Source organism: Chionomys nivalis, chromosome 5 (assembly GCF_950005125.1).
Source record: "Chionomys nivalis chromosome 5, mChiNiv1.1, whole genome shotgun sequence".
Taxonomy (NCBI): Eukaryota; Metazoa; Chordata; class Mammalia; order Rodentia; family Cricetidae; genus Chionomys; species Chionomys nivalis.
In genome coordinates this window covers 11,678,276-11,700,909 of record NC_080090.1, presented here as the reverse complement: position 1 = coordinate 11,700,909, position 22,634 = coordinate 11,678,276, and the positions used below count along the sequence as shown (strand labels likewise).

The 22,634-nt window shown below is 47.7% G+C and overlaps 1 protein-coding gene across 2 annotated transcripts in view; it reads right to left on the bottom strand.

Annotated features, from left to right (window-relative positions):
- Kcnh1 (potassium voltage-gated channel subfamily H member 1) overlaps positions 1 to 22,634 on the bottom strand; it is a 294,537-nt gene that overhangs the window by 66,789 nt on the left and 205,114 nt on the right. For both annotated transcript variants that reach the window (XM_057770318.1, XM_057770319.1), the window contains exons 8-10: positions 21,428 to 21,627; positions 15,019 to 15,271; positions 317 to 513 (exon numbers count right to left, since the gene is read on the bottom strand). In XM_057770318.1, coding sequence (XP_057626301.1) covers positions 317 to 513; positions 15,019 to 15,271; positions 21,428 to 21,627 — 650 coding nt within the window. The remainder of the gene's footprint in view (positions 1 to 316; positions 514 to 15,018; positions 15,272 to 21,427; positions 21,628 to 22,634) is intronic.

The following is a 22,634-nucleotide window of genomic DNA, read 5'->3' as shown; positions in this document are numbered from 1 at the left end:
CCATAAGGCCTTTCTATTGATGAGAAGTCACATTTACCCATTTTTCACAATACTGGAAGGCCCAGGTGCCTCTAGGAACTACCCAGCCCACAGACTGACACAGCAGAGTCCAAGGCTGATCCATCTTCCAGCCCAACATGTTTGCTTTGCTCTTCTCACCATGGTACAGTAAAACTCAACAGAGCAAGCAGCGGGCAGGGCTGGTTCAGAACACCCTTCTCATAGTAAAGAGACAGCAAAAGGATTTACCCCAGCCCCAGCAATTATCCAAAGTGCACAGGGAGAAGTACAGAAGGAACCAAAGCCGCCAGCTCACCCTCTTCCGCAGGTTGTAGGTCAGAATCAGGTTCCGGGAGAAGGAGTGAGAGAAGGCTGTGTAGAATTCTAGCACTTTCTGAAGGGCGTCCCTCTTGATCACATGCAGGTCACAGTAGGTCAAGGCCCTGACATTAGCACAGGACTGTGCAAGTGTGGCTTCCTTCCAGAACACATCTCCAAACACGTCTCCTTTCCCTGAGGAGAGAGAGTTGTCATGAGCACTGGCAGCCTGCAGGTTGGGCTCAGAGGAGGGAAAAAAGTCATAATTTGAACCCTAGTAGCATGCAGTTCAAGAGCCTTTTAGGTGGTGCATAATTAATTATGACAATGTTACCCTGTGGCAAGGATGATGATGCTCAGCCTAGAAAGTCATCACCTATCCCATTATACTTTACTAAAGCCCATTTTCTCCACAGCAGCACCCGTAACCTGCAATTCCTTTGAGGCTTGTTGTGTGCCCTGTTCCCCTCAGAACATGACGCTTTATCCATTGTGCAACAATTTCTTCTGAACTGAAATATTCTATCCTGGAGGGAAAGCTCCCTAAGACTGGGGAAGTCTTAAACTCACAAGTCTCAGGAAGTCCCTGAAATGGAGCAGTTTCATGAGGCCCCTCCCTCCTCAGGTTTATATAAGCAGTAAGGACTGTCAAGAAGAGGGGGCTCTCCAGTCTGTAAGCTGCCCAGAAGTGAAGCAGAACTCTGCAGGGAGGCCACTCTCATTAGTTGTCGCCCCTTGTTGGGGTTGGCTTTGGGGTAATGAGCTATACATGTTTATGTAAGTATTCTTCGCTTATACTCTTGTGATATCTGCAACAGATTCATGTAACACGTTGGAATTTAGAGGGATCGTTACTTTGGTCTGCCTTCAGTTCCTGCTCTGAGGGAAATAGGCATGTATTCATATTTCCCTAGAATGTCACACAACATAGTAGGAGCATGGTTGGTACTGATAGGCAGAGAGGAAGTGAGGGCAGAAGCGGGCCATGGCTCTGCCTTTGTGTGTCTAACTGAGACGAACAGATCTTCTACAGATGGAGTGTGTATTTGTGTGTGGGCTTTCTCAGGAGCCGAAGAACAGGGGAAGCTGCATCTAGCTGAGACTACCTAGAAGCAGTCAAATATGGGGTGTGACCCTTCCCATATTTGTCCCTGCTTTAAAGGTTAATTTATATCATGAATCCTACTTCTCCCCCATACCTCCTGGAATGTGTTTTTTACCCTTGCTAAATACCCTCCCAGTGGTATACAATGCAGGCAATTGCATCTCTAGCATATTCTGTCTCTGGTATCTTATAAGTACATTCAGCAAATCGATACATTACTGTAAAATGAACGTTTATATCCCAGATCTGCATGTTAAACACAAAGCCCCTATGTGGCAGGGGAGTCTTTGGGATATATCTGGTGTAGATAAGGGTTTATGAATTACTTTCATGTTTAACCCCATTACACCTTCATAAAACGGCCCCAGAAAATTCTCTCAAGCTATTCCTTACTTTTGAAGATACCATAAGAAGTGGGTAGTCTGCAGCTCGAGAAAATCCTTGTAAGAACCTGACCATGCCGAACTTGTAAGACTGTAAGAAAATCCTATTGCCTATATGCCAACACTGTCCACGGCATTTTGTCAAGGCAGCCCCAAATAAAACAAGTAATAATAACCTTCATCACCATATGCTGATCCACCTCCTCTAACTCAGAGATAGTCTCTCCACTTTTCAGAACTATGAATGCTTTAGCCCATTTCTATTGCAAAGCTGAATTTATTTCTGGCATAGTCTCCAGCTATGCGGCTGGATTGTTCTTCTTGCTTATAAGTTTTCAGGGCAGATAATCACAAGCATGAATTCCCAGGGAGCCAGAGAGGAATGCACAGGAGGAAGGAGAGAAAAGAAATGGTTGGCCAGGCTCCCCAGACCCAGGCACCCTTGATGCTCGACCAGCAGCTGTTTTCACAGGAAGAAGTTACAACCTGAAGCGCTTGGGCTGATGAACATTTTCTATAGTACCAAGTGTCTATATCAAGTCTATAAGATACTCCACAGTCTTCTCCAAGCACCTCCAAAATGCGAGTCAATACTTCTATCTCTTCCAAATCAAGCAGATCGTGCATGGCTTAGGGATGTTACTTCATGGTTCTCTACATGTCTGCTGTTTCAATGTGAAGGTGGGTTTAAAGTTTCGGTGTAAATAGGACATCCATGGGGTAAACTTCCAAGTAAGCCCAGGTAAACATGTATGCTGTTTAGACCCCCTTGCCAAGTTCTAATTTTTGTTGTCTGTGATATGAGTGGTTAAGGCAGGGGTAGGGCCAACAAGTAGCTTTGTGGAAAGCTACCTGGTTGCCCTGGAAACAGGCTCTCTCCATGGTGCTCTCTAGCACTGCATTCTGGGAACTTACCTGTACCTACAGCCTATAGCCTTCCCACACTCTCCACCACGACTCATATTCCTTCGTATCTATTTAATCGGGCTCTTCTGGTGACTGTGCCTCCTCTGAAGAAACATCCGTTCCTTCTGACAGTGTGGTTACAGTTGCAGCTCACTCGAGGAGGCGAATCAGGGCTAAACTTAGTCATTTAATCAACACGGTTTGGTAAAAATGACATTCTTGGATTTTGAGGCAAGGTCACAGTAAGCTAACAGCCCAGGTTTCTCAGAATATTCATTCCTGGAAGTCTCTCTCTTGAAATCTGACCAGTTTGGGGGAGACTGACCAACACAAGAGGTCTTAGGAGTGCTCTGGTCCCCTGTCCAGGTCTCATCTGATAGCCACAGCCACAGTCACCAGTTACATCCATCAGCCCCCGTTGGGCCTTCGGGTGAGCACAGGCTTAGAAACCACCCATCTACAACTGGCTGAGATGCAGCCATAAGACAAGAATGAATGTTTTAAACTAGGCCATGTGAGAAGTCTTGACCCAGCAGCAGACACATGAACACACAGGAGCTTTGGGCTGAGAAACGGCAGGGCATCACCCGTCACCCTAGCTCTTGCTGGCATCCCTTGTGTTTCTCCGAGAGAAGGTGGCAGGAGAGGGTGAAGGCTCTCCCACAGTGAGAAACAAGGAGTGTCTCTAATAACAGACCGACTTTCCTGGCCACAAATTTTGAGCACTGGCAGGAAAGGCAGCTTTACAAACTTTGCGGTTCCTCTGGGAGGAAACATGGTCTAATTAAGCTGTAGCTACTGAGTAGAAGCTGATTGGTAATTTTGTCTGTTTCTTATCAAGATTACCTCGTTTAAACAAGACCCAATATAGAGGCATTATGCTCCTTTAATGAAATTGGGAGTCATTTTCTAATTATAGAAGAACCAGTAAAGTGAAATAATAGCTCCTTGTGTGCATTTAATAAATGAATTTAGCTACACAGATTTCATTTATGAACCCTCTCAAGGGGCACATCTATTGCACAAAACATAGGGCCACCTTGCTGGAGTGGGGCTCACAGGAAGCAAATGCCTCTGAGACAGCAGCATCTCACAGGGCCGGGAGTGTCTTGGTGCTGTCACAATATGGGTCAGATTTCCAACTCAAGTTCCACCACGTCTAACCCTACTTCCTGTGAAGGCGGCTGCTTGGTGTCAAGAATCTGGGGGTGAGAGTGAAGATTGAAGGATGCAGGACTCCTTGAACCCCAAACAAACCCCAGGCCCCTCAAGCACATGGCAACTGTTTTCAGGAATGTGAACTTTTGCAGATCTCATGGGTGTGGCACAGGTGGCTGAGAGGGGACCTCCCAGGTCAGAGACTGAGAGAAGGAAGCCATGACAGATGCTACACATTCTTCCCGCTGTGAGTGCTGCATGACGGCCCACTCAAGAACAGAAGGCGCCTCAGTACACCGGACAGTCAGACTGTCCCTGTTCGGCCAACCAGCTTACCAATCAGGGTGCAGGCCTAGATCATGAGAAGCTTACCGTGCGATTCCCCAAGAACTCCCATTCGAAGTGGACATTCTGAGCTGAGGGAAAGGAGGAGTGGGACGTGACTGTTGGTACTCTAATTAAACCAACAGCACCGATTGGATCACCCTATACACCCCTCACTTACACACTGAGTCTAGGCGAGGTAGATCCCAGGGCTTCAGTGCAGAGGGACACTGCACAGGAGGGATGGAGACCCTACAGGCAGCTTAGTTCATAAAGGGCAGAGGCAGAGGGGAATGGTAGGGGGAGAAGCAGAGGGGACTGACTGCAGGGTGAATTCAAGAGGTATTTGGAGTAGGGCCCTGGACGCATCAAACGGCATTCTCTGGGGATAACAGGTTGCAGAGAAGGGGTTGTGATTTTAAGCCTGCAGATTCGGTTCCCTTTGGTGGGTGAGTGTGGCAGGCCGGCCAGTAGGCATGGGGAAAGACGCCTGGCTGCTTGGATGACTCCCAATAACATATTCTTTGAAGGTCTGTGCACAGGATAGCCTGTACCAGCACAGCACAGTTCCACAGCTAGCCCGTCTGTTACTAGAATCACTAGACATTTCCAGACTCAAACAAATCAGAAAGAATTCAGCTGGCCATTCACAAAGAGCTAAAGAACCTGCTGGCAGAAAGCTCAGGAAACACCGTACTGAGGGGAAACTAAAGGCTGGCAGGAGGCTGGGTGCCCAGTGCCATGCAGTTACCACCTGCTCCTATGCACCAGGATGGCTACATGAGGAGGGTGCTGGCCTTTTGATACGTAGGGTTCTCACCTGAGCAGCTGCACCCATATCTTAGACCACTGGGGATCCCTTGTACCAGAGAGAAGCCCCGGGCAGTGAGTTCTGTGGGCAGGTGTCCCTCTAGGGCACCTCACCTGCTCCAGGGAAGGTACACTTAACAGTCTGAAGGCCAAAACCCCAGCCCTGCGAGCCAATGCCCACTCTAACTGGCCAGAGAGGGGACAACCTAGGAGCTATTGCGTGCACCAGCACCCGAGGGTCACAGCCAGCAGGCTTCCTCTGGAACACTTGCTCGCACACTCCTCCACAAGTACTTACTGCCTCATCCCCTAGCCTGCCCGAGGCTGCCGGGGACAGTAAGGAAGCTAAAGGTTGACATCTTGTAAATGTTGCTTCTTTTTTCTGCAGGAGAGCTGCAAAGCCCTTCTTCTTGTCTTCATTGCACAGATAAATGTGGCTGCAGTCTGGGGACTCTGCCACCGCTTACAGAAGTGAGAACACACAGCAGAGACAGACAGACAGACACACTGCAAATCTGGCCACTGGCCTCCCGTCTGAACTCAAATCCCTGGCTCTGCTTTACAGGCTGTTGGAGTGTCAAGTGCTTTATCATATTTCTGACCCAGTAAAGAAAGTTGGGAATGGACTTGCCCAGGTGCCCTTGACTCTAGCAACAGGCCTGATTCTCTTCCACGTCCCGGAGGGCACCTACTTCTAGAATTTTGCTGTCATTGTAGCTCTTGTAGAAGAGCTTTGCCATCTCTAAACCAGTGACGTTATTGAGGTGGTTGTGAACCTCTGTTAGGATAAGCCATTCCACCCTCACCGTTTGGCCAAGGACAGTCAGAGGGAGGGATGATGGCACATGCAGAGACATGCCATTTTCTCCTGATTGGACAGTAAAAAGCAAAAGGGCGCTGCCAAGACATCATTTTGAAAATCAAAAAAAAAAAAATTAAGTAAATAAAAATAAATAAATAAAAAAATAAAATAAAATAAAGTCAGGTTTAAAAATTATATCCTAACACTGTCTGCGAAATGTCAAATGATGCAGACTTTCTCAAGACTGACTTGAATTTTTTTAAACTATCATCTTGAAAATACCATGTGTTTATTTATTATCTGTGTGTTTGGTATATGAGTTCATATGTATGCACGCATGACTATAGAGACCAGAGGTCATATCTACTGTGTTCCTCTGTTGCTTTCTGCCTCATTTATTGAGACAGAACTGCACAGTGGCCCTGGGACCCATGACTGGCAGATCACCAGTGGCCTCAGCACCCTCCCGCTCTGGACTCCTCAGCTCTGGGATCAGAGGCGCATGTACGCCCCTCTTTTATGTGGGAGCTGGGATCTAATCTCAGGCTCTCGTGCTTGCACGAGTTCTTTACAGCCTAAGCCATCTCTCCAGACCCACACACACTCTTCTAAAGACAGCTTGAAACCAGACAAATTTAAAGAGAACACGCGGCTCTCCTCCTGCCCCACAAACATCTCCACTGGGTTTCTGGTGAGGGCGCTCACGGAGTCTCGGCTGGTGTGCTTCTCTCACATACCTGGGTCACAGCACATTCAAGTAACGTTTGACGTATTGTAGCAATTTCCAGTATCATTTAAAATTCCTTATAAACACTCTGAATGACTACACCACAAGCCCATTTCCTTAAAAATACTCCAAATGCTTGATCATTTAGAAAAAGACTCGTATGCTCTGTGATGGCTTTTCTTTCTCTTTCCTATTTGGCGTTTCTTCTGTTAACTCTTAAATCTCTAGCTTGAGACCTGGCTTCCTTTCCTAGTTCCAGGCCCACCTTTCCAAGTGATGCTGGTGCAGTGTGATGTCCTCGGGCTCTGGAAGGATGCAATGGATGCTTAGTGCTTTCTGTTTCATGGCCTCTTCTGCCCCACTTACCCTCTCATTGTTCATACTTTCCTCGCCCACTTCGCTGACGTCAGAACACCCCAGCTGGCCTCCGTGTCTGCCCCATTCCATCCTAGTATTGACATTTACAACCTGAGAGGCTCTCTGTCCTAGCTTGTTTCTATAAAACACTGACCAACAAAAGCTTGAGGAGGAAGGGGTTTATTTTGCTTAGGTGTTCCTGTGATCACAGGCCAGCGTGAAGGGAAGTCAGAGAAGGAACTCAAGGCAGGAACCTGGAAACAGGGATTGAAGCAGAGACCATGGAGCAACAGCGCTTACTGGCTCATTCCTGTTTTTCAGTTTGGTTATCTATCCAGGACCACCTTCCAGGGGTGGCACCACCCACAGTGGACTCGGCCCTCCCACATGAATTATTAATCCAGAAAATGACCCCTACATAGACTTGCTTACAGGCCAGTCTGATGGGGCATTTTCTCAATTAAGAGTCCTCTTCCCAGATATCTCTAGCTGTGTCAGCTTGACAGAAAACCAACCAAATAATAATACGTATGCCCAGTTAAAACTGAATTCTAATGAATAACTAATCTCCCTCAAATTGCCTCTTATGCCGTCTTTGGGAAAAACTCATACAAATAATCATTCATTGTTTCTGTGAAATTCAAATGTCCCTGGCAGGCCTTCTCCATTCTTGCTGAGTACACCATAACGTTCCTCGTCTCTGTCATCAGTCACAGCGTCCTAACAGTTCCTTTGTCCCTCTGTCTAACTCATCAGTGCTTTCAGACCACAGCTCTGCGGATGTGCTGGTTTCTCACAATGATGCAGTGCCACCGACTCCAGCCTTGAAGCACTGTATCTTATCACTGTCCTCTGGGGCTCCTGGTTCTAGCTCGGATACTGGCTTTGGGGTTGCATCACACACCACATAAGTTCCCTCCCCATGGCTGCCCCATGCCCTATTTCACCTGACCACATCTGACTCCATCTTTCCAGCCACCACCAAGGCAAAGATGTCATGGCCTTGTCTATCAATCACTAGGAAGGTTCTTCTACTAAATAGTGGAAAATAGTGGGAAATGGTAAAAATTATGAAAATTAGCAACTTCATATGTGATGGAGGAGGGTCATCTTTCTATCTGTTGCTTTCATTGGTTAATTAATAAAGAAACTGCCTAGGCCCATTTGATAGGCCAACCCTTAGGTGGGTGGAGAAAACAGAACAGAATGCTGGGAGAAAGAGGCCGAGTCAGTGAGTCGCCATGATTCTCCCGCCAGACACAGACGCAGGTTAAGACCCTCCCTGGTAAGCCAGCTCGTGATGCTACACAGAATATTAGAAATGGGTTAGATCAATATGTAAGAGCTAGCCAATAAGAGGCTGGAACTAATGGGTCAGGCAGTGTTTAAAAGAATACAGTTTCCGTGTAATTATTTTGGGTAAAGCTAGTCGTGCGGGCGGCCGGGTGGCGGAACACAGCCCCGCCGCTCATATTACTACACATATGGCTGAAGCAAAGTTCATGAAAAGCCCCCCACCTGGGGGTTCTTCATTTCCGCCCCCTGCCTAGGGGTTCCTGCTTCATTTCCACCCCTGCCTAGGGTTCCTGCTTCATCTCCACCCCTGCCTAGGGGTTCCTGCTTCATTTCTGCCCCTGCCTCGTGGATCCTGTTTCATTTCTGCCCCTGCCTAGGGGTTCCTGCTTTACTCCTTTTCTTTTTCATGACCTCCCTCTCCTCCACAGCTAAGGTTGAAGATGTTAAACTGCACATGAGATAACAATCAAGGCTTAGTGGCTCTGACAGGTGACAGTGTGACAAAGTCTTGTGCACACTGAATCAAGGAAGCCCTGACATAGAAACATCATGGCTGGCTCCAGTCACACGGGCTGGAACCTGGCTCTCAGCTGCCCCTGCCCACAGTGTCCCCAGAGGCCCTGCTGCTCTGCTACCCTAACAGCCAGCCCACCACTCTCCTTGGAGTCTCCCAACTGTTGATTTCTGCCTCCTCTGTGAGCGTTTACAGTTCGCTCCAGGACAGTCACAGAATGAGTCGCCTGTGCTGGTTGTCACTAAACCTTAGTCTAAGACAAAGGTTCTTCTCTGTCCCGGGAAGAAACCACCACCATGGTTTCCTCTGACAGCAGATGCTGCCTTAATATCCAACCAAGAACAATGGTCCAAAGAAGTTCCTTACCCAGGCAAAGGCAAGGCAGTCTTCCAGCTCAGCAACTGAGGGAAGGCGCCTTTGAAAAAGTTCCCCTGTGAGCAAGTCCCAACCTGCACGCTTCGCCGGGGACCAACATGTGGTCCTCAGTCTCTGGGAACAGGTCTGGAAAAAGACCTGTGCCTAATAGGCTAGGCCCGCCCTGCACTTACCCACAGTGTCCTCCTACCCCATCCTGGGGCAGGCTCAGGATCATCCAGAGCTGTGCCTGCATCTGCAGGAAGCATCATGTACCCATCTTTTCTCCTTGTCCCTCCTCCTCTTTTCCTTCCCCTCAGCACTGTTGACTCTCCAGGATCCACAGGAAGTCATTCCCTAGTCCTTCCCACCTACCTTCCACCACCTGCCCCTCTCTCCCAGACAGCCCTCCTGGCTGCTCTCCGGCCCTTTACACGTGTGGAACCAATGTTTTCATGTTAAAAACTCTATGGGTCCCTCATCCTTCCCGAGATTGGGAGGCCCTTCACTGTCTAGCCTTTGCCTGCTTTTATTATTCTTTCATTTGTTTTCTTATTTGTTCCACAGTATGGCTACCACCAGAATAGACAAGTTCTCTCCCCAGTCCCCTTTTCCTGTTTCCAACTCCACTCTGTCCTTTAAACAACAGCCCCTGGCACCTTCCATGGCTACGTTCTTGGTGCCAGAGAGACAAAGTCAAAGGGACCCTGGCTTAGAAAAGAGGGGTAAGTAGTAGTCTGTGGGCTTAGCAGACACTGGGAGGGAGGCCTTGGAGACTTAGCAAGTTTAGTGGAAGCTTTTTGGAGGCCACAATTGTGTTGTCCTCCTTCTGCTAATGAGACACAGCCTGGCCAGAAGACTTCTGTCTCACCTATTAGAATGTAAACAAAACAAGCAGGACAATCATGGTGAAAATGTAAATGAAGTATTGAGATGTAAAATCGATTTACTCCCAGTGAAAGGAGCTAGCACAAACACTGCAGGCCTGAGACAGATATGCAGGGAAATAATCAGCTTGCTTGAGCCCTGTGGGGATGCTAGGCTGTGGCCCCCCTCAGGCTGGCTGGTCAGAGAGCAGCAATACAACTGACACGCAGGTGCCAGCAAGAACACTAGGCAAAACCAACTGCTTTGAAAAAGACGTCATCGGAAAACTCTGATGAGAGTCAATGAGATGGTCAGCAGACAAAGGGACTTGTTACCAAGTCTGGGCTGGACCCCTGGAAGCCACATGGTGGAAGGAGAGCATCAATTCTGTGTGCCGCCCACCACACACAAGATAAAGAAATAAATGTACAACTCTGTTGCACATTCTGGGGTTTGTCCAATCCCAGCTGGTCAGCCCTGGACACGTGTGTAGGTCACCAATGCCAAATAGACTCGGTAGTGTGCATACATCTATGTTGTAAACATGTGTGTGCATACATCATCTATGTTGTAAACATATGTGTGTGCATACATCATCTATGTTGTAAACATATGTGTGTGCATACATCTATGTAACAGCAATAATTGAGGGAGAGAACATGAAGTCGGTGAGGGGATAAAAGGGCATTGGAGTCGGGGAGAGTTTATGCATTTTCCCCATAAAATTTAATTAAAGAGCTACAAGCGATTAATAACTACTAATAGAGGGAGAATTAGTCTTTGCCAGGGATAAGCCCTCCCTTGATTGGCTATCAAATGCCAAGTAGTGAGCCTAGAAATACACACACACAGGAAGCACCGTGCAAAGTCTGCGAGTTGTAAGTCTATGTTTATTCGTTAATATGCACATGTAACAACAATGGTTAAAGGCCAAGAATAGGGAGGCTTGACATGGGAGAAGTGGGGGTGAGAAGAGGAAGGGGCAATGGTTTAATGAAATTAAAGATAAATATCATGATAAGGCAAAAAAAATGCACCTGCGAAAAGCAAAGAGAATAAATTTGAGAAGCCTGTTAAGTGACTTTTAAGAGAATTCCAGAAGGCAATGAGGTGACGTCACAGCAAAATTAAGGCAGAGGAGGGATCATGAGAGAGTCCTACCTAGTATGGTCATCGTCTTCAAGAACAGCATCTTCCAATCAGAGAGACTGTCGTGACTCCTGGGACCACACTTTCAAACTGTAACCTTTGGTTGTGTCCAGAAACCGATTTACTAGGTTACCACGCTCAACTGTTTGAAGTCAAAGAGCACAGACTCTCATAGAAAACTCTAAAAGAGGCTGTGTTTCCCTGTGCATGGCAAGCACTGAGTTTTACACGTCACTGACGTCACTGTGTGTCCACCCATTAGCAATGTAATTAGCATTTTATATTGTGGCTGCCATCACAAAATGTCTAGAGGGTTTTGGTGAGCAGAGATGCTATTTTGGGCACATGCTGTGCCCGCTCAGTTAAGAACACTGACCCTTCTCCTTGTTCTTGGATTCTGCACTCACTTTAAACAGAGAATGGGGGTGGGATAATTGAAGGGAGGGACCACACCAGCAGGCTGTAAACGCATGAGCTGGCAGCAGGAGACCAGAGAGCCAGGGCACTGGCATGGTTCCCCTCCTGAGTGGAACACCGAGCACATGGCACTGTGCCATAGCTACTCATCCACAGTCCTCAGAAGCATTCATCTTCACCATGACAGAGAGGCAGCTGTCTAGAGCCAGTTGCTCCTCATGCAGCTCTGGAGGGCTGGGATAAGGTTTAGTTACCACGGCACCCCACTCATGATGGCGCCTGTTCAATATTTCTGGGTGAGACAAAACTAAAGGACACCAGAGGACAATGGCGGTCTAGTTCTCGGTCCTCTTTGATGCTCAAACCCTTTGTAAGAAGAAAATGATTGCGGTTCATTGAGCAGAGATTATTCTAAGGAGAAAGGAATTTTAAGAAAGGTCCAAGTGTATTTCCAGGGAACAAACAGCTTGGAATGCCGTAAGTCTCGAGTTCCAAAGGACAGGTTGACTCGAAGAACTTGTCATGTCCTTTTATAGAATAAGAGTCTCTTGGCAGTTATGTAGGAGATCGAGCCTGGACCTACTTTTGGGGCCCAATCTGGCTCTTGGGAAGCATAGAGGAGTCTTTCTCCAGCCTGGATGTCTTAAGAACAACGAACATTTTGAATCCAAAGCTGATGAGCTATATTTGAGGTCCAACCACTTTGCTAACTGGAGACAGGCAGGATGCCCAGAGGGCTAGATTCGGAGAAGCAGTAAACCAGTCAAACCAACCACATTATGGGGCTGCTGCCTCATGAGGCCAGCATCAGCAGGGAGGGGGAGAGGAATGGTCACTTGTCCTTCTCATCTCTCTTCAAGGCTGCCATCCCTCCATGCCTGAGTCTATAGCATCTGTGTCTGTATGTATGCAGATGTGTGCATGTGTGTGCAAGTGTCTGTGGCAGGGCATGAAAAATCTCTGGTCATTATTCTCCTCCTCCCTTACCCCCCACAACTCAATCATTCATGTTTCCATGATATCTCGATGGGGGCATATATTTTGGGGTCAGGTAGAAACCTGATGCCAGGAAACTCCCACGAATCTACAAGGATGACCCCAGCTAAGAATCCTAGCAGTAGTGGATACGTAGCCTGAGCTGGCCATCTCTTGTAATCAGATTGGCGACTATTTCAATGGTCATCAGAGAGCTTCATCAAATGACTGATGGAAGCAGAGAGACCCTCAGCCAAGCCCTGAGCCAAGCTCGGGGAATCCTTCTGAAGAGAGGGAGGAAGGGTTGTACGAGCCAGGGGCAGGGTCAAGGTTATCACAAGGGAACCCACAGAAACAACCAACCTGGGCTCAGAGGAGCTCACAGACTCTGAACTGACAGCTAGGGAGCCTGCATGGAACTGACCTAGGTCTTCTAAATATGTGTGACAATTGTGTAGCTTGATCTATTTGTGGGGTTTCTGGTGGCAGAAACAGGGTCTGTCCCTAAGGCTTTGGCTGTCTTCCAGGAACTTATTCCTATTACAGGGTTGCCTTGCCCAGCCTTAATACAAGGAGGGGGAGCTTAGACCAATCTCAACCTGATATGCCATGTTTTGTTGACACCCATGGGAGACCTGAACAGAAACAGAAGAGGAGTGGATGAGGAGGGGGGTGGGAATACACAGGTGGATATTACCGGGCCTCAGGATGGATTTCCTGGAAGAATAAATAGTGAGTGATCTGTGGGGAAACTGCAAGATACCTGACCCCAAAGGGTTAACTTCAAATCCAAATTCAAAAGACTGCTCACAGTTTCTCCTAGTCCTGCAAAAATCCTGGCTAACCCAAGGCCCTCACTGGTGAATCCTGGATAACCTAGTGCCCTTGGGGGAATTTAAAGGCAGAGGTATGAACCCCTTCCTACATATACACTATAACATCTTCAATGCTTCTGTGTCTCTGAGATGAGGGAGCAGGGGACAGCAGAGTTAGGCTGCTGAGCTCCATGGGCATCAAGGTACCCAACAGAAAAGACAGACATAAGCCCTAACCCAGAATCAAAAAACTCCCCCAACCATCTGCCAACACATGCTAAAGGAGTATAAATCACCCTTGGATTACCCTGAGCACAATATAACCAAGAGGTCGCAAGGTGCCCCAAGAACAAGAAGGAGCCACACTTCAGGTACTGCAAAATCAGGTTTTAAAAATATCATTCATTTCTACAAAGCCAGTCATCTCATGCTAACATCAAGTTACTTCATCTCACCCCTCTCAGGTTTCTGAGAAATCAGTCATGCATTGAACCTAAAACATGCACCTGCAGATGGCAGCAGCACCAGCAGCATCTGGGACCACACATTCCATTATCTGTCACTAGGACTTCAGTTCAATGCCGGGCAGGAGTAGAGAGGTTTGAAGACTGAAGGATGCTGGGGTGGGACTCCATGGACCTCAACTACTATAAAGACATTCCTTAACCTCTCTGAACTCCAACTATCTTACCTAAAAACTGGGAATAATAAAGGCATTTCACAGGATTACTGTAAGGGTTAAATGTGGATCCCTCTGCACTATCCTGAGCACCAAGCGAATGTCCACAAATGGAGATCATGCTAGTGATGGCTGTGCCCTTAAAGAGACATGTCATTGAAGAGCTATTCTGTAGCTGCTCAGGAAATCTCTCCAAGGCCACTGACATCAGCCTCTCAAATACCATCATGTTCCCCATACCTCTGCTCTCCCCCCCACAATTGCCGTGTGTGGTGACACAGCCTCCCTGTTATCCACATGGAAACCCTACCATCCCAACAGCAAACCTGTTATTGGATTCTTTAAATTCTACTTTTTTACCTCGATACGATGTGCTTTTCTCTATCTAACCAAAATGTAATTCCTTAAGCCCCTAGATAACATGGCTTCGACCTGCTTTCCCTGGCCCGGCAGTCCAAAGGACAGTCGATCTTCTGTCCTTTTACAAACATACAAACCTGATGGTGCCCCTCCCCCTACACAACCGCGAAAATCTACATCCTTTAATGTGGTTCCTGGAGCCTTTGGCCCATCTACTCTCCCAACTTCATTCTCCCACTGTGGCCCCTCCGTGTGCTTGGGCCACACAAAGGGACTTGGAGTTTACCGCATGGACCACACTTGCCTCTGTCACACATGCTTCCCCCTCTCTTTGGAATCCAGCTTTTACCTGTTCTGTGCTAGCTCATTTTCAACTCTTCAGCTTCTTCTCAATTGCCATTTCATCTAGGAAGCAGTCTCACTTGAATCACGCGTGAGATGCCCCTTCATTCTGAATGCCACATTCTGAATGACTTTGTTTGTTCAGCTCTTTCAGTAGCCTGTAGCCTCTTGAGGACAAAAACCCCAGTGTCTCAAACATCAATTGGTTCAAAGCAGGCACTCCAACATTGGCTGGGTGGATGGATGGATGCTAGAAATGAGCCTACCTATGGAGCGATCTCTGGTTAAACGTGGCTACCCAGTGACTAAGACAATCCCAAGTATGGAGCCAGAAGTGCATCAAGAATGAGCAGCACGTACCTAGGATGGCCACCACCTCGTCATCCTGGATCACCTCCAGGGAGCCCGAGACCACGAAGCAAAGGCTGTCCACACTCTCCCCAGCATGATAGATGAGGTCCCCCGGGGCGCAGTGCACGGTCTGGAACTCCATGGCCAGGGCCCGCAGGCAGCCATCACTAGCCAGCCGGAAGGCTGGGTGTTCCTTGAACACTTTGCGGTTCAGGTGCACACAAATGTCAGCTCTCATGTCCTTGGGGCAGATCTGGAGGACCTGGCCAGACAAGGAAGAGACAGTGTGAGAGCCATTCCACAGCCGCCTTCCCTTGGCACCCTGGAGGATAGCAAACACATAGGCTCTGCCGAACTGAGGCAACCGTCCATCCAAGTCAGGGGGAGAGCTAAGAGACATCGTGGAGAGAGCACTGAGCGTGTGAGATGCTTCTGCATCACTGACTGTGACCAGGGACACAGACAGGGGACAGATGTCAGTTGGGGTCCCAGACAGGGATCAGAGAGCTCTGACCCTGGCAGGGGGAGCAACAGAGGAGTCAAAGGGAAAGGTGAGGGGTGTTCAGACTGGCCTGGTTCGATGCAGTCAGCAAGAAGGGGTCATTTCAGATTACATTTACAAACAAGCAAATCAAATCTATATATGTCTCAGGGGTACAGTGTGATATTCTACATGCATACAATACATGAATGAAGTAATCAGTGTATCTATCCCTTTAAATATTCATCATTTCTTTGTGTGGAGAACATTCTAAACACTCTCTCCTGGCCATTAGGAAATACACAGTAAATTGGTTAAGAGGTACAAAATTTCAGGTGGGAGAAATAGCTTAGCATTCTATAAGATAAGGGGGTCACATTAAAGGACAGTGTGTACTCTGATCACATAGGTGGTGTGAGTATGGGATGGTATTTTAAAGAGATATATGGTATGGGAGGTCCTTCTGTATATGTGTTGCTTTTATTGGTTAATGAATAAGGAAACTAGCTTGGCCTCATAGGGCAGAGTAGAGGTAGGTGGGGAAAACTAAACTGAATGCTGGGAGAAAGAAGTAGAATGCAGAGTCAGAGAGAAGTCATGTAGCCCTGCCAGAGACAGATGCTGGAACTTTACCCAGTAAGCCACAGCTTCATGGCAATACACAGATTAATGGAGATGGGTTAAATTATTATATAAGAGCTAGCCAATAAGAATCTAGAGCTAACAGACCAAGCAGTGATTTAATTAATATGGTTTCTGTGTGATTATTTCGAGTCTGAGATGCTGGGCAGTCAGGAAACAAACTAACAGCCTCCTATAATGGATATGTTTACATGAGACCTGCCCAAGATCAAGCCAGCTGAAATTCTAGCACAGATGGAGGGGTGCTCCTGAGACTCCCCCCTTAGCTGAGCAGCCATGGGCACGTGATAGCTGCAAGGAAGGCTGACTCACTCTTGTTTGGGGATGTGGTTGTGGTAAGTCATCCATGCCCCAGCGAACGGCCTCACACCCACTTACACATGGTCATGCCTGGTTAGACTCTGCGGGATAACACTGATGGTGATGATGATATCAACAATACACATGAAGTTGTTGGGGACACAGGTGAGTGGGCCCCAGGGACAGTTAGAGTAGGTAGTAGGGATGGGTGAGATTAAATATATATATATATATATATACACATGTATTAATTTTCAAAAAACAAATACACTTTAAAAAATTGGGATACATAAAGTCACATTTTCCTGAGTGCTTGCTGTCTGCCAGGCATGGCTCAGCAAGTTACTTACAGAGTTACTATTTGTTTGCCAAGCATCTGTGGTGTCCCCCAGCACCATTCTAGGCTCTAATAATGTGGTAGTAAAACAAAACAAAATAAAACAAGTAGCCAGCAGTGGTAGCACATGCCTTTAATCCCGGTACCCCGGCACTCTAGGGAGTGGGGGCAGAGGCAGGAGTGTCTCTGAGAGTTCGAGGCCAGCCTGTTCTACAGAGTAAGTTCTGAGACAGCCAGGACTACACAGAGAAGCCCTGTCCCTAGGAAACAAAATGCACAAGACAAAAATACCTGCCCTCATGGGATTTACTGTCTACACAAGAAGAAAATGACAAGAAAAATAAATAAAATTTGGTATCAGTGGCCTAGGTTGGTAAGGAAGACAGAAAGGACAGAGAATGAGGGGGGGACTCCATTTGAAAGTGTGTTTGCTAACATGTGGTCCCCACAGAAACTCTAGGATGTGCTTTTAATTCTGTCAGTTCAGATGAGAGGAAGCTAAGAAACAGGGAAGCCCAAAGTTTCCCAGCCAGGAGACAGCAGATCTTGGCTTTCACACTAGGTGGCTTGGCATCAGAGCCTAGATAGAGCCTAACCAACTCCTATGCCAGGCGGTTCTGCAAAGCTAATGGGTTGCAATCTGACTTGTAGCATCCCATCCCAACGGTACTGAGGAGGAAACCCAGGGATTTGCACAAGCCAGACAATCACTCTACCATCTGGGCTATGTCCCCAGCCCTGACCTGCACCATCTAAAAAACAAACTAGAAACAACAAGCCATGCGGATCTCATTTTTTTCTAAACAATTGAAAAATTGCCCAGCTTTTCAGAGCAAGAGATAACTCTGTGGACTAAGTGTTCACAAGAAACTACTGCGTGGCTTTCTACAGCATGCATTAAGGAACACAATAGGACACCTCCCAGTGGTCTTTTCCAGAGAAACAGGCAGTATTTTTGAAATATATTTTTCCTGTTCTATTCTGTGACCCAGGTAGGGGCAGGTGAATCAAGTGTGACCATTCAGTGGCTACTTCTTGTGAAGCTGGTGGACTTTCCAGGCCCTGATCCTGTCTTAGCACCGATCATTTGCCTCTGCATCTGGGGCTTCTTCACCAGCCTCTCCGGATCAGTTCTAGCCCTGGGTGGATTCACTCTGTCTAGAGGGAGGTGGAGCAGTTGGAAGAGGTCACGTGACCAAATCCCCAGTTACTTAGTAGTAACGTAACTACTCTGTGCTTTATTTCTCTGATAAAATCCTGACTCCAAAGCTGAGAGACAGGGACATTGCACCTGTCTGAGATACGTCCATCTCTGGGTACCTCTGCATACTGTTCTGGGCTGCAGGACAGCCAAAACATGAGTGTCTCTCTGGGAGATGGATGGAGGAGTGGCGGAGGCCCAAAGCCTTGGCTGAGAGACCCTGACAAACGAGACTGCTGCAATAGTGCTGATCTGAGGTTTCCTCCGCCTGGATCCCACGCTGGTGGACACACATATGATGTCCAAGCAGTGCCCAATAGCAGGACCAAGGTCAGTGCTCCAGGTGAGTTCACATTTACATCTGCTTCCCTGAGTTAGGTTCCTGCGTCAGGATTTGGACAGGAGGTAACATTGTTTCCAGGACTGATTCCAGAACTGTGAAGATGATCGCAGGGAGGGCGGTGAGTTGTCTGAAGAGGAGGATGGCAGACACCAGTCTGGGCAGCATGTCCATAGCTGTTCCCATCAGCGGGTTCTACCCGAGAGTAAGCAGAGAGGTATGCCCTCCCTCTGAGCATGCCTTCGTTCAGCCATTCAACCCACAGCCTGCCCCCTCAATTACCAGGCTTTGAGATCTCACTCTTGAGAGTAATGTCTATGGCGAAGCCTTCCAGGGGCATCAAAGGGTCAAGGCTGAGGCTTCGGTCCTGCTCCCAGTATACACCACATGTGTGAACTTGAACAATGCTTCTGGGAGCCATGTCTACCTTTTTTGTGTGTGGGATTTTGTGTGATTTCACACGCTGCTGTGTTAAGACATCTGGTATCTAGTTAGTTGTGGGGTTCTTATTTAATGTCATTACAGCGCTTCCATGGTCCAGGAGGTCATAGCTAGCCCAAAGGCCAGAGAGGCCATGTGATCTTAAAGGCCATCTTATTTCACTGTGTTCCAGACATGGGAACTGGGGCAAGAGAAACACATGATGTTCTCAAGGTCACCGGCTGGTTACTGGAGGGAGGAGGGAAAAGGGGACTCCGTGATGGTTCTCTCCCCACAACAGCTGCTGCCTCCTTTCCCAGACTGGGCTCTACTGTGGATGCTACCATTGGGTCTCTGGACCAGGAGTTCGGGTGGACCCCAAAAGCCTCTGAGGAGGTGAGCAGGACAGGAATGCGGTGCTGATTGAGCAGTGTCCCAGGCAGTTCCCCTGCCCAGCCCTGCAGGGATAGGGACAGGGAAGGGTTTTTCCCAGACAGCAGGATCTACAGAGTCATTCTAGTGCCTGAGAAAAAAGGGCTTCGGGGAAGAGATCAAAGTTCTTTCTGCTCCATCAGCTGCCAGGCACCTACAGAACCAGCAGGCATTGTTGTCCGTGATGAGTAGGGACAACAGGCACAGCTGGGGTGGGGAGCTGGCAAAGCTAGGAGCCAAGCAAAGCCAACCCAGGCCCTGCCCATCCGGGAACTGAACCTTAGCCTCAGTCCCTCTAGTGCATGCTTGACATCCTGCAAGATGACTTGGTGCTGTTAAAGACACACCAACCAAGCTTGAAGACCTATATCCAATCCCCCAAAACCACATGATAGGCAAAGACAAACATGCAATACAGGCCATGACACCGTACCCACACATACACACATGCACACAAACATGCAGGCAATCACATGTACTCAGTAAAATATAATAAAAAAAATCAAAGGAGGAAAAGGATAGGCTTTGAAACCAGATGAAAACTGGGTTCAAATCCTAGTCAACCTAGACCAGGGGAAGTAAAAAGAATGAACTGAGCCTCTGGTCCTCCTCCTCATTCAACAGAGCTTCCAACTACACCCTCCCAAGAGGGGAAGTAAAGTCCACTCAAGGCACAGAGGTAACAGTCTAGAAAACCAACGCTGGTTCTTTCCGTTTCCCCCCAACAAACGTTTGCCATGTAGCCCAGACTGGCTTCAGCTCACAGCTGCCCTGCCTCCGCCTCCCAAGTTTGAGTTTACAGGTGCTCACCAACACACCTGGCAACATGTCTGTTCTCAGTGCATGTTCAAGAAATGGCAATTGGGGCTGAAGAGGTTTTCATCACGGCACACAGCAGACAGACACACAGCAGACAGACACACAGCAGAAACACAACAGTCAGACACACAGCAGACAGACATACAACAACAAGCCTTTAAAGTGCACAACCAGCAGAACGGAGCATTCCTTAAAACCTGCAGGTGCCCAACCATCTGTTCAGATAGAGGGGACAGGAATATAACTGGCCGACCACAAAGCCAGATCAATCTGGATTTCAATGTGTCCGTAACTATTTTTGCCACAGTGATACCATTTTCGTAATTCTACTGTGGATAGATGGGGTTTGGCAGCAAGGAACATGGAATCAAAGGCTGAAGAGTGGAGAAACTGAGTGAGGATACGACTTTGGTCATGGGTTATACACAGAGCAGGGACTCGGTGGCAACTCAGGGCTGGTCTAGCCTGCATAAGGCCTTGGGAATGTGGGTGTGGTGGTGCTCACCCATTATTCCAGCACATTGGAAGTGGGGACAGGAAAATCAGAAGTTCAAGCTCATCCTTGGCTACATAGAGAGTTCCAGGCTTGCCTGGGCTACAGGATATGTCTCAAAGACACTGGGAAACTCGAAAGTAACTCATAAATTAGCCCTCTGTATCTTTTCTCTGCTCTCTCAGAAGCCACACATGTCTTCACTTTACTTACATGAATCTGGAATAACAATTCTTAGAGAACAACTGTGCACAGGATGTTTGCTGTGCTTTGGATTGCACAGCAAAGCAGCTGCCAACTGGTGATGAAGGTATAGGCTTGTGCCAGTATTGCCTAGGCTCATCTGAGGTACAGTCTTACCAGGGTAATTACTGACCCTGTCCACCACCCCTGGTGCTCATGGGCCTAGGACGGTGGCCAGAAGTCTAACTTTAATGTCAATACCATGGGAATCTATCAGGACTGAGAGGATGTGGAGATAGGTGTACCAGTGGCCTTGGGACATGCCAATTGGGGAAGATGGAAAAATAGCCAAAATACATCATACCTGATGAGGCAGTTCTTTAAGAAAATCAAAGTTCATTTTTAAAAGGCCATTCCGAACAAAAAACATGAGTATTTTTTTTAAAAGCCAAAACTGGCAAGTATGGGGCCATCTGGGAAACTGGAGCAAAAGGAAACAGCTCCCCTTACCCAGGCTCTTCGTTTGAACATGGGCCAGCATTGGAAAGCTGCCCTAGACAGCAGGACATTTGCTCCCCTTGCTCCAGGAGATACACCATACCTTTGATTTCTTAAATGATGGCTCTTACTTTCTGAGCTTTCAGTAAAGACAATAGAGAGGCCACCAAAACCCCCGGAAGGGGGACCTGAGAATCCCAGATGCCCCAGGTGAGTTCTGAGCCCCGTCTGCTGGGGACAGGTGATGCGGCTAAGAGTCTCCCACTCCTTACCTTCTCTGTGTCAATGCCTCGGGACATGGACCAGGTGGACACAATGTAGTCCATGACCCGCTCGCTCAGCCCCTTGGGCACCTGGTAGAGCTTCAGGAAATCCCGGACACTGTTGAGCATCTCATGATACCTGTTGGTGTTGGCGTACATCTGTTGGAAAATGGTTGTCACATTCCCAAAGATGGTGGCATACAGAAGAGCTGGAAATGAACAGAAGAAACAACCTGTGAGCGGTCCGTGAACCAAACTCCAGAGTGCGCGACTCCCTCCGAGAAGGCCTGCAGCCAGGCCTGTGCACCTTAGAAGAGGATCTAGACCTCAGGAGAACCTCCCATCTCAAGCCAAAGAGTTTGGAACAGCAGACAACCAGGACCGATGGTGTGCTAGGCAGGGCTCATGGAGATGAGACCTGGTGTGGCTGGAACCTCAGATACCCATAGGGCAGAAGCCAGTTTTCACTCATCACAATAACTCTGAGCCATGCCTGAGGCCATCGGTCAAGTGTGTATCTATGTCCCCACACCAATCCAAATTCAAACTATGAGCAACAGCCTACCAAATTCTGTTGGTGCCCAGGGCACTGAATGGCGAGACACAGCCCTGGTCCTTATAGGACTACATGGTAGGAGGAGCAGACCCTGATACCCATCCACCACAGATAACTAAATGGTAAGGGTTGGTGGAGGACCACAAAAGACAACTACAAGTGAAATAAACCTTGTTGTTCCCAAGTAGGTTTTTGTCATGGTGTTTTTATCACATCCATAGCAACCGTAAGACATATAGACTATGTCCATTAAAGTGTAAAACTTTCTATTTCAAAAACATATTTTTCAAGTTGTGTAGCCATCAGGTTTAGAATGTTGTCTTTTTTGAAAAAAAAAAAAAAAAAAAGGAAGCTCATATTCATTGCCATCCTCGCCACCCTTTCCCCGGCTCTCCCAGCACACAGTCACTTCCTGCCCCTGCAAACTCATCCACTCTAGGCATTTCATGTGAATATACGTCTTCTGAGACAGCTTCCCTCACACCATAACAAGTATTGGCATTTCCTTCCTTTCTGTTGTAATCACTCATGAGAAAAGGCCTCATTTCACTTGCCACTCATCGGTTACCCGGCATTTCTGTTTTTATCTTTTCTACCTTTCGGCTCTTACACATATGAATGTCTCTGAACATTTGTGGGTCGGTATTTGAGTAACACACA